The sequence below is a fragment of the Eriocheir sinensis genome, chromosome 48 (genome assembly GCF_024679095.1).
Source record: "Eriocheir sinensis breed Jianghai 21 chromosome 48, ASM2467909v1, whole genome shotgun sequence".
Classification (NCBI taxonomy): Eukaryota; Metazoa; Arthropoda; class Malacostraca; order Decapoda; family Varunidae; genus Eriocheir; species Eriocheir sinensis.
The window spans coordinates 11,416,889-11,429,037 of NC_066556.1; the positions used below are offsets into that span (position 1 = coordinate 11,416,889).

A 12,149-nucleotide genomic window follows, 5' to 3' on the forward strand; every position below is an offset into this window, starting at 1 on the left:
TGTCGTCAATTGTTGTTCTGCATGACTTGCCACCCTTCCAGCCACCCGGGCCCAGTGAAGCCTTCAATGACCGACGGAAGTCCCATGGAGGCGACAGCAAGTATGGTTTTGCCAGTGGAGGTTCGTATGGCTCTGACCTCTATGCCTCTCGTCCCACCGTAAGTGCCCACAGAAGCACTGCAGGGCCTGGGGGGACTGGGGGAACAGGAGGGGCAGGCTTGACCTCCCCTCATGGCTCACCATACTCAGCTGTTCCACCACCTGGGTACAGTGGTCGGCCTCCTCAGCAGAACCTGTCTCCCCCTATGCAATCCCCTCACCACCGCCGCTCACCCAATATCCCTCCAGGCCGGAGCCCCCCCAACATGGGGTATTCCCCCTCAGAGCTTGGAGGGAACATGGCCCCACCCCCCCCTTACATCAATGGTCATTCTAATGAGACCGGGCCTGAGGTGCCCCCCAAAGTAGACCGGACCAGTAAGCCGGGTAGGGTGAGGTCCGGCCAGGACTTTGGCTCAGGGAAGGAGCTTGATTATGACGGCAACTACATCAACACAGGACGAGGCGCCAGTGTAGACCCCCAGCACAAGGTTAGCACTGCACACCAGCCTGTAGGTAGATGATTCTCTTTCCCTCTCCATTGGTTCAAGTGGTTCATGTAGTGGTTTTAGCTTCTTGTTAAGTAATGTTACACATGGCTTATGTTCAGCATGTTAAAAATTTCTCTACTGTAGAATTGACAGAAAACGTGTCTTGTCATTTTAAAGCTTGCATCACAAACCATAATAAATTTATCACCTGCACTTACATTTACCTCTCCTTTCTTTTAATAAGACTTAAAGACATTGATTAAGACTGTAGCAATACCTCGTAACACCAGTGTATCAATTAACCAATTTTCTCTTATCTATAAATCCATCCCCTAGATGAATGGAAGATTACATCCACAACTCTTGTAGTGTAACAGGATGTTTCCAAGAGCTGGCCAGTTCTCCTTGACACTGGGTAACTTGCTAATAACACTGACATGGTTTCATTATAAAACTACTATGCACATGTGGTGTGTGATGGTGTGTGTACATAAATGATACAGTACCTGTTTGCAAATATACTGAATCCAGAAATACCTTCTTGGGTCTAGAGAGCAATAGCTTACAATAGAAGGGGTGATGGGGAACATCAGGAGCTTAGCTACCTATTCTCATATTTTTCTCCCCTTCCAGTCATAAATATTATCTGCTTTCCAAACCTGAAAATCTCTATATAACATTCATGCTTTCAAATGAAGGATAGATTTAAAGAATCACATTTAATGTTCTGGGAGATGTAAAATGTATGAAAAGGAAGCTAGAATGGGAACCCACACCTAGTGACCATAAAAGATGATTAAATACTGGGAGTGTAGCTCACTAATTCCAGCATAAGGAAATGCTTATATATTCACAGAAAATATAATTAACAGACCTTGAAATTGTCTGAATAATATGATTTTTTAATAAAACTATGCAAACAGTATTATAGAAATCTTTGCATCTGGGGTACAAATTTTCACTTGTCTTCACAAATGGGTCAAGAATCAAGCGACTCTTAGGAATTTTAAGACATTATTTGGGTATGTTGTTCATTCAGTGGTGATTCAAACTGGACAAAATGTACTATTGTCACCTGCAAGTTATGGTGTTTAAGAGGAGTTATTTCCAGAGCAATTAATATTTTGGACAGCCATTAGCCCAACTTTACATGAAAATAAGACAGGACAGTCGATAATGGGAAGCAAAAACATCATATCCAGCCCATTCCTCTCACATCCATTCATTAGCACATCCTTCCACCCACTCTACCCCACATGCAGAGTCCCTATGATGTGGTCAACCCACCACTTGGTCCCAATGCTCATGATGACCTCAAGAGCAGGATGCACCCAAGATCACCCCATGAACCTTACCGATACTCCCGCTCCTCCTCGCAGCCCCCCACCTACCGCTCAGATGACCCCTACCGGTGAGTAGTTGCCTTTCTTATCAACAGTGGCAAAAGTGCTCATGATCTGCATCATGCTGAACTCCCACACAGATACCTCTCGTTTTACACGAGTTTAATATACGCAAATTAAGTTAAACGTTATTGGATGGTTAAGTTCCCATAAGCCTTAGTTAAATAGTTATATCGTTGAGATGGATAGTTAGGTAGTTATAGTTTGTTCACGGAGCCTGTTCATCTGGTGCCTAGGCAGCGTTTGTTACGGCTCCTGTGATTGGTTGCACCCCTCCCTCACTTACATGCCATTCATGTACGCCGTGACGCTACACACTTGTATTTTCTTCATCATAGCTCGTCTCTTATTCACGACAGACCACTTTAGTTGGTACCGTTGGACTCAGCAGTGATTGCGCAACTCAGTTATGTTTATCTAAACTCGATAAAATAAAACATAAAGGAAATGTGATGAGTTGAAGTCACATATATATATATATATATATATATATATATATATATATATATATATATATATATATATATATATATATATATATATATATATATATATATATATATATATATATATATATATATATATATATATATATAGATATATATATATATATATATATATATATATATATATACGTGTGTGTGTGTGTGTGTGTGCGTGTGTGTTTGGGGCACTCATCAGTAATTTTTTTTATTGTAGCTGGGATAATGCATAAGGGATTTCGTTTGTTGATGATGAATGCAGCGAAAGAAATAAGTAGACGCAAAATAGCCTAACCTGCACCACCAGCGGTGGCCAGCAGGCGGCCAGGCAGCAGGCAGTCATGCGTCGTCGCTCTACACATCCTTTGAAATCGTTCTGTGTTATGCTCATGTCACATTTTATCTATGATCTGATCGCACCATATCATTCAGGAGACTTTGCTGTATGAGATGAAATTATTTATTTCAACCCTGGTTCAAAGACTGCTGAGAAAAGCGATGATAAGTAAACCGTGTTATAAACATTTCGGAGCTGTCTTGTGACTTCAACTCATCACATTTCCTTTATGTTTTATTTTATCGAGTTTAGATAAACATAACTGAGTTGCGCAATCACTGCTGAGTCCAACGGTACCAACTAAAGTGGTCTGTCGTGAATAAGAGACGAGCTATGATGAAGAAAATACAAGTGTGTAGCGTCACGGCGTACATGAATGGCATGTAAGTGAGGGAGGGGTGCAACCAATCACAGGAGCCGTAACAAACGCTGCCTAGGCACCAGATGAACAGGCTCCGTGAACAGACTACAGTATGGTATGTTTTCCATCGAGCTTCAGGGTCAACATCGTGACCTGGCGCTGCACTTGTATTAGTTGCTGTCTCACTGCCATCAGTAAAAGACTCACCTGGCACCCGTACGTTTCTCTGCCCTTGAAACATCCTACATGGAGCAGTGAGTTCAAGTCCAAGGATTTACAAGGGTCAAAGATGGCACCACTCAGCAGGCCGACCTACTCCACACCTAAGGTCAAGAGGTACTCGGAGATGGCGTCTGCCCGCAGACCCGCCAACTCCACGCCTAAAAGCAAAGGGAACTCGACCCAATAAGTGCCCTGGAGTATGGCGCCTGTCATAAGTCAAGCCCAGCAGACCTTGGTGGCCCAACAAGACGCGATCAAGTCACTAAAGGCTGACCCTGCCACCCTCAGGATGCCAAGTAATTCCGGAACACCAACCCAACGAGTGCCTCCTCCTACAGCACCAGAGAAATGTGAACTGGAGATGTCATCTGCTGCCTTTCGGGCATGGAGAAGGTCGATGGAATGCTGGCTACGATTATGCAAGTTCCCGACACAGCGTCACCAACGTTGGCGTCCAACGGCGTCACCGTTAGTCCTCTTCTAAACCTCTTAATTCTCTTCCATTTCCTCTTAATCCTCTTCTAAACCTCTTAAGAGGAAATGGAAGATGATTAAGAGAAATTTAGAGGAGGATTGAGAGGTTTAGAAGAGGATTAATCCTCTTCTATTTTCTCTTGACCCTTTCCATACTGTGACACCGACGTCTGCGTCACGGATGGAAAGGGTTAAGAAATTGTTCAGCATTATATCTGGTTTACATCATTTATATGTATATGTGTATATATGTAATGCGGGGAAAACTGAGAAATCGATAACCTGTAATAACTGAAGTGTTGCCGTAACCACAAGACAGACAGACGAACCAGATGTGGAGCTGGTGGCGTGATTACACCTCGACCGAAGGTGTCGAATGAGCAGTGAGTGAGAGAGAACCAGTTGCTTTGGAACTCTCTCTAAACTGGTGGAACAGGCCAATTGGATGTTAACTAAACCACCGATAAATGCGTCCACTAGCCTCTGGCTAGCCTGCGGGCAGTGGGGGGGGGAGATGAGAAGCCGACGGTGTGAGGGACACACCGTCTCAACCTCACCCCCACAGGTACGTTGAACCCAGCTCCTAGGGACCAAGCTTGTTAGTGTGTTATCTTGATACAATGTTAATTTTACTTAAAGAGTTGAATTGACACACACCGTCTCGACCTCACCCCCACAGGTTCCCTAGCATACTGACTGAGCTGGTACCTCACTTGTTGTGTGTCATTATATAGAATATGTATGTGAACATCCCCTTTTGTGTGGGCTTATGATCACCCCCTTGGTATCTTAACCCCACACGAATACCTTGCCCCATGATCATCTTTGTGAACACATATCGGTGGTTGAAGGGAGACATTTTATTGTATAATTCTGCACCATAGAAATGTGACTAGGGTAGGTTTTGTTAGCAATGGCCAGGACTCTATATCTATATATATTTTATGAAATTATCTGTGATTGGAATGATGAGTTGTAACCAGTATTGTAAAGTAACTCGGTAAAAGCTCGCTACCAATACCATCAGAAGAATGAGTTGTCAATAGCATTGTTAATTAACTTAGTAAGCTCACTACCATTATATACCAATATAATGTGAATAAACCTCATAATAATTTAACCATGTATTGCATAACCCTAACAACCAGGAAGCACACTTCTAGTAAGATAATAAAAACCGAGGATCGAAGTTGAAGGCAACTCATATACTGTATGTATGTGGGCTTTCTTAGTGTCCTGTTGCGAGGGCCGACTATGCGGTGCTTAGGTGCAGGGGAGGCAGTGGCGGCGGCTACATCCTCCCTAGTGTTGAAGTCTGCTAGCTGTGTCCACGGATTGGCATGGTGTGTTTTGAACATTCTGATGCTCCCTCCCAGTAATCCGAGAAGACTTATAATCCGGAGGGTCCATGACCCCTTGCACTCCAGATTAAAGGACTTCTACTGTAGATGGTCACTGGCTAGCAAACTCATCCCCCCTTTAAAAAAAAGGTAAAGTTGGGGACATACGCTGTAGCAGCGCGTGGCCTCGGTGCTCATCTCCGTAGCATTGGCCCTTGAGCCTGTAGTGGGAGGGAGCCCATTACCCCAGGATACGGCCAGTGTGACATCCGGGTTACCACAGTTTACCTTCCCCAGGCTTCCCCAGGTACCATTTATCGACCAGCCCGAAAGGGAGGATGAACAGCTTGATGAGCTGCATGCCGACTGCCCGGGCCGGGATTCGAACCTGGGCCCGTGGAGTAGTAGCCAGGCACACTGACCACTAGACCATGGACTTTGACATCTTATATTTTGTGGTTGTGCTGGGTGTCTAGTCACCCTCCTCACTGGATAGCCCAGTGGGGGAGCTGGTTCAGTCATAGACAGTCTGACCATGCAACAAGCTGTACTGGATTATATGGTGCCAGTTGTATTGGTCCAAAACATTTGTAGCCAATGGGCTGCCACAATATCTTTTCAGTAAAATTTTATCATCAAAAGGCATAAATCTATTACTACTGTGAACCAAAAATTTCATAGGCATTTATTATGTCATTGCAAATAGCTTTTATGAGAAAGGATAATTAGTTGACCCATTTTTGCCTCCTCCCAGCAGATCTTCAGACTATAAACCAGTACCACCACCAAAGAGCAACAACTACAAGCCAGTCCCACCACCTAAACCAAAAAACTACAAGCCCCAAGCCCCAGGTGGGATGGGACCAGGGATGGATGGAGGCTGGGGGGAGATGTACATGGATGGACGTAAGGTTTATGAGCGGGGGACATACCACACCACCAGCAATGGGGGTCTGAGTGATGACTACAGTGGGCTGGACAGTGGGCAGGGCAGCAGCCTGGACAGAAAGTATGACACCTTTGGCCGGTCATCATACAATAAGGTGAGGTCTTGGACATCATATATCATTGCCATTATGTTTATCTCATGTGTACGACACCATAAATTAGTATCACTAATGACCATAGCTGGGCACGATAACAGAAAACCTTATTCCCGATAACTGATAACTGATAATGGAAAACCTTATCGGTGATAACCGATATTCGTTAACTGGAGACACAAATATAGGCAATAACCGATAACCGATATAAATCCACAATTCCGATACTAGCTAGCGATAAGTCCGATAGGCAAAAACAATACTATATTAATATTTCAAATAAAAAAAACATAGATGAATTCAAATTTTCATTATTTGTATTTTAGAAAACTTACAAAACCTGAAAACCACACGTTAACATGTACCTTTGGACGGTAATACTAGAAACGCCTGAACCGGTGTTGTGTTATTTGGCGTCCCCACCATCAAAAGCTGGCGCTTTTGTCTACAAACACTGCAGGGTCTCTTGTGAACTGCGCATGCTCAGACTAGCAAGCGTAGACCTGTACAGTCTCACAAAGCTTTTTAACCATAATTAAGAGTTGCTGGAAGGCTGAATCAGACATACAGTATCACTACCACCATCCCCGCTGATTCTAGAACGACACTCTGTACGAGTTGTATTTATATGTACAGAGTGTCGTTCTAGAAACAGTGAGGATGGTGGTACTGTATGTCTGACTCAACTTTCCAGCAACTCTTAACACGTTACCTGCGATGCGACCCACCGGTGGGTCATCAGCTTCTTTTATTTGTTGTGATATGACCCACCGGTGGGTCGTAAATTCCTTATATAAACTGCTGAACAAACTATGGCAAGAAATCAATCAGTGGTGAACTTAATAGATCTTACGTATATCGTATTGATAAACACTAGTAATGTTGGCCAAATCTTCCCTTCTGATGATGATGAAGTTCTCACACAGAGTTCTTCTTCTACTGGGAATGGAAAGGAATGCTGTGTTGTTGTCACTTTTTTCCAACTACACAAAGATGATACAGCTAAATCATCGGCAAAGTCCTCCTCTTCCTCCTCCTCATCAGTCACATCATTTTCAGAATCTTTGGTTTGTTTTTTTTTTTTTTCCATCTCCGCCTGTAGCGCCGGTAGGCTTTCTCCACGGGCCTGGTGGTCGGCCCAAGCCCGTCAGTGCGCAGGCGATTTTTCATAGTGGTGCCGGTTATGCTTGGCTCATGCTGCCTCCCGGAACTCATTCTTGATTCACTTGGACAGTTTCTTCTAGAGTCCAGGTTGATGGGTGGTCTTCAGGACAGCATGTGAGTAGTCTTAGGCCACTCGGCGGTGACTAAAAAATCCCAGGTGGTAGTGTGGGGATTCGAACCTACGCTGTCCAAGGCCCGGTGAATGAGGGGCCCACACGCTAACCACTCAGCCACCGCCTACCCTATATCAAGTGATTGGCTATCAAAGGAGCAAGAAGACTGTTTCATAATGTGGATCATCAGAGTCCTCATTTAGGCTGTCTTTTCTCTCTTCTGTTGAACTAGGATGACCATAAAAGCTTGCATTATTTGTTTTCTCCATCTGTGAAACAAAGAGACAATAATATATAAACAAGCAGCTAGGTATGAAAAGTTCAGGTATGTAAAGACACGCACATAATATTGACAATTAAAGTATGTCCACCGGTGGGTCATATCGCAGTAATGTCATATATTCTTCTTGGTTTGCGATACGACCCACCGGTGGGCGAACCGTTTGGCACGGCCAATGTGTTCAGGGGTACCACCAAACAACACTCACCTTCTCTCGCTCCACTGGGTTGAGCCGCACTGAAGTGAGGGCAAATTGTTTGGATCGCAGTACTGGAGAGTTCGCCGTGCTGCCAGCCACAGGCAACGTGTCAAGTTAATGTGTTAAAAAGCTTTGTGAGACTGTACAGGGCTACGCTTATTGGTTTGAACATGCGCAGTTCATGAGAGACCAGAGTTTGTAAACAAAAGCGCCAGCTTTTGATGATGGGACATCAAATAACACAACACCGGGTGCCTTCAATACCATGGCATGCTCACAAACGAATATGGAATATCAAATTTGAGGCAGTGACTAATAATTTCTTGGGCAAAGTTAAATGATTCTTCTCTTTGATAAAAATCATAACCAATAATCTATTGTTTTAATGTTGATGATCTAAATATGAAATCTCTTCATCGAAGATATTTCATACCCTGAAGTTTTTTCATACAACACCAGGAACCCGGGCCACGCATGCGCAGTAGGGAGGAGATAACGTTTTTTTTTTTCAAAGAGGCGGAAAAAAGTAACGATTATCGCTAGTTTGGTTACAAAAGTAACGAAGATACCGATATATATTTAAATAAGTAGTGGATGGCCGATAACCCGATTTTGTTATCAGCGATAAAGTATTGCGATAACTTATCGCGATAACGCCTAGCTATGCTAATGACGATAACAAAGTTCCAGAAAACAGATAGTCTGACCATGAAACAGGCTGTACTGGATTACATGGTACCAGTAGCATTGGTCCAAAACACATCATTACTACCAAAACTACCTGGTGTTATAAACACCAGGTGTGAGCATTGAAAAATCATTGGTAGTTGTTGAATTTACATTTTAAGACTGAGAGCATTGTTTGACAGTTATGTTATACAGGCAACCCTCATTTTCAACATTATATTTTTTCTACATTTCAAAATACAAACCCCTTTTTATTATTTTGATATGAAATCCCTGCCTTTTTGTCTTTTTTTTTTTTCAAATTTTGCACTAGTATTAATTATCAAACTTCATGCCAGACAGTAGTCCAGCTGCCAGCTAGTGCCGCTGTAGCTAGTCAAGTGGAAGGTTCTGCCTCACAAATTTTTTTTTTGTTTGTATTTAAAAAAAATCTTGAGTCAACTCAAGAGGTGGTCAGGAATGTAGCCCCCTTATTTACATGCATTTGTACAGGAAAAACAGGTTCATAATTCAGCAATTTGCTATTCAGCCATTTTTCTGGAACAATCTGTCCAATAGCTGAGGTTGCCTGTAATTTGACTTTTACCTTCAACTATTTCTGATTCCAAAATCATTATTTCTTGATACTTTATTTGGCATTCAACCCCAATATACCAGTCTTTGATGCTCTGAAGGTTTCATCATCTGCTTCTGGCCGGAGTGGTTACTACCTCAATGTTCCTCCACCCCGGGACATGGGTGTGGGGGGCCGTGACCTGCCTAATCATGACCACAAGGGAAGCGCCTTTGAACTGTACAAGAAGCCACCTGACCCACGTGGCCCCCATGGAGGCCATCCTAACCTTCCTACATACTCTGACCTCGGAAACAGGTAAAAATATGGGCCCGTTGCATTGGTGAACTTTGTACATGCATCAGACAGAGCATTAAAAATGGTGTCATTAAGACAAAAGAGTTTCTTGAGATTCTTTGTGGAAATTGTGCTCCTCTCCTTGTTCCTTGGAGTCTTAGAATTATTGTATGAGCTGATGAGTTGTAATGTGTAAGTTGGTGGGCTAAGGCCCTCAGCCATTTTATTCTCCACTGCCTGTCTCTGCTAAAAATATTATGTAGAACAGTTAATAGTTTAGATATTTATTTTTTGATTACCGTTCTTTCAAATTTCTTACTCAGCCTATGACTCTTTGTTTTCTTGATTCATTGATGGGTTTTAGGTACTCTAAATGGTGCAAGAGGATGTGTTCCTGTGTCAGGCAACTTGAAATGTCCTGTCTAGTATAGTGTATATGGGTGCGGTTATACTTTGTTACATGTGAAGTCATTGTTACCAGGATCTTATTGACAGTGTTAAATGAGGAGTTACTGTACACAAGGACTACGCGCAATTCATGTGCCTAGTGAATTACTGCTGCTCGATCGACCCCCTACTAAGCACCTTGCACTTTAGGCACTTGGTCTCTGATCTGTAATTCATCTGCATAAGATGCAGGGTAGTTTATTTATTTATTTCTATTTTTTGGAAACAAAGCATTCTACACACCAACATATGCAGTACAAGGCTTTGTCCATCTCTGCATGGAGTATGCATCTTGGGGGGGTGTGGGGGGGGTCAAACACACCGCCCTTTAGAACAGATTAGAGTCAAAGTTTTGTTTTCACAGCTCTCCTTCTCTTGCTGGCAGTCTTCTTCCTCTTGAATTCTGTCACAATGTTGCCTCTCTATCTATCTTATATTGATATTTTCATACTGACTGCTCTCTGAACTTTCTAACTGCATGCCTCCACCCCTCCCGCAGTCCTGCTGCACAAGACTTTCTACTCTAGCTCATTCCTATGCTATCCCAAACCCTTAAGCAAGAGTTAATCAACTTTTTAATTTTTTCATCACTTTCACTGGTAAACTCTGGAACAACCTTTCTTTGTCTGCATTTCCTCCTGCCTACAACTTGAATGCTTTCCAGAGGGGAGTATCAAGACATTTCTTCAACCATTTATGAATTTTCTATTCGGATCTTCTTCCACTTCTTGCTCTTGGGGAGCAATGATGTAACAAGATTTGTTTGTATCTTTTTGTGCCCTTGAGTGCTTACTTCACTGTAAATAAGAAGGAAAGAAAGAAACTTGGTCACATGCAGCAGGGTTATGGACATGGACATTAACTCATAGTAAGGAAAACAAGATTCAGAAAGGATGCAAAATAGTTTAGCTTCCCCAGTAGAATCATTGATACTTTGAATAATCTGAGCAGAAAACATTAGAACTAAAAGCATCCATGAATTTAGAGCAATGTTAGATATAAGTAGACATGAAGACAGGATAATACATGCTTAGCTTAATCACGTATAGTACAGCTAGCTTGATTCTGATACTGATTCTGTTCAATAAGGCGCAGGTCCCTAAGGTTGGTACATAACACACTCATGCTAACAAAGAATATTGCATGAAAACAGGATGATTCAGTGGTGCCTTTTTCCTAACCATACACACTTATGCAGGTGAATATTAGTATTACAGGAATTGCCCACCCAAAATAGAATTAACAGAATGACTATGTTGAAAATTTTATTAGTTATAGGTAATCAGACACTGACTTTAAGAAATTTCATTCAGATCAGACCAATTGTTTTTGAGGAAAAATTTAATACTCCCAAAAAAAGCAAAAAAGTCAACAACTTTTGAAAGAAATTGTGTCCTATGACTTTAATTCAATTTTGTTCATATACTAACTATGTAATCTCCTAATCATAATTCAGCGAATTGAAGTCCATTTTTTGCCTATATTTTTATTACTGAGAAATAAATTTTTGAAGATATTTTCTCAGTTTTTAAAAAATCACCAACACGTTTCTAATTTACTTAAACAAAATCTAACATATTTTTTTCCATCTTTCATTCAACTATCCATAGATAACTTAAAACAAAGATCAGCCAAAAACTGGAGAAATTTTCTTTTACATAACAATATATTATTTTTCACAGATATAAGCACTAAACGTTATACTTGCACATATGATACATTTTTGTGATGAAAGTGCTGCCATACTGTTGAAACTTTTACAACGAAAAACTAAAATGTTAAGGAGGACTTGAATACAAAGAAAAAAAAAGTGTTTGCTTTATGCTTTTTTTTCACATAGGGGGCAATCCCTTTAATATTATGTGGGTTCATAAAGAATGGAGGCAGTGCTAGTGAGGGTGAAGCCTTGCTCTTCACCAGAGTGAGAGGAAATCAATGCTCTCCTCATGTAGGAGTTGAATGTGTGAAGTGAACTTACAGTTGAGGGCAAAACCAAGGCTCACTTTAAGCCACTTCACATAGTTGAGGAATTTTTTTCCCTGCTTAGGTCAGACTCTTTTAGTTGTGCTGTTTAATTTTCAACCAGAGAAGCAACTGCTAGGTGGCTTAAAGGGGTTCTTAGCATTTGTTTACTCCTCTACCATGGTAATCCATCAG

At 41.9% G+C, this 12,149-nt stretch overlaps 1 protein-coding gene across 13 annotated transcripts in view; it reads left to right on the plus strand.

Moving 5' to 3' along the window:
- The window catches only part of LOC126981594 (tight junction protein ZO-1-like), a 170,877-nt gene that overhangs the window by 144,932 nt on the left and 13,796 nt on the right, over positions 1–12,149 (plus strand). For 9 of the 13 annotated variants that reach the window (XM_050833027.1, XM_050833030.1, XM_050833023.1 and 6 more), the window contains 4 exons: positions 42–590; positions 1,853–2,001; positions 5,964–6,252; positions 9,370–9,566. In XM_050833027.1, the coding sequence (XP_050688984.1) occupies positions 42–590; positions 1,853–2,001; positions 5,964–6,252; positions 9,370–9,566 (1,184 nt within the window). The remainder of the gene's footprint in view (positions 1–41; positions 591–1,852; positions 2,002–5,963; positions 6,253–9,369; positions 9,567–12,149) is intronic. The other 4 variants (XM_050833025.1, XM_050833028.1, XM_050833036.1 and 1 more) reach the window with 2 other exon arrangements.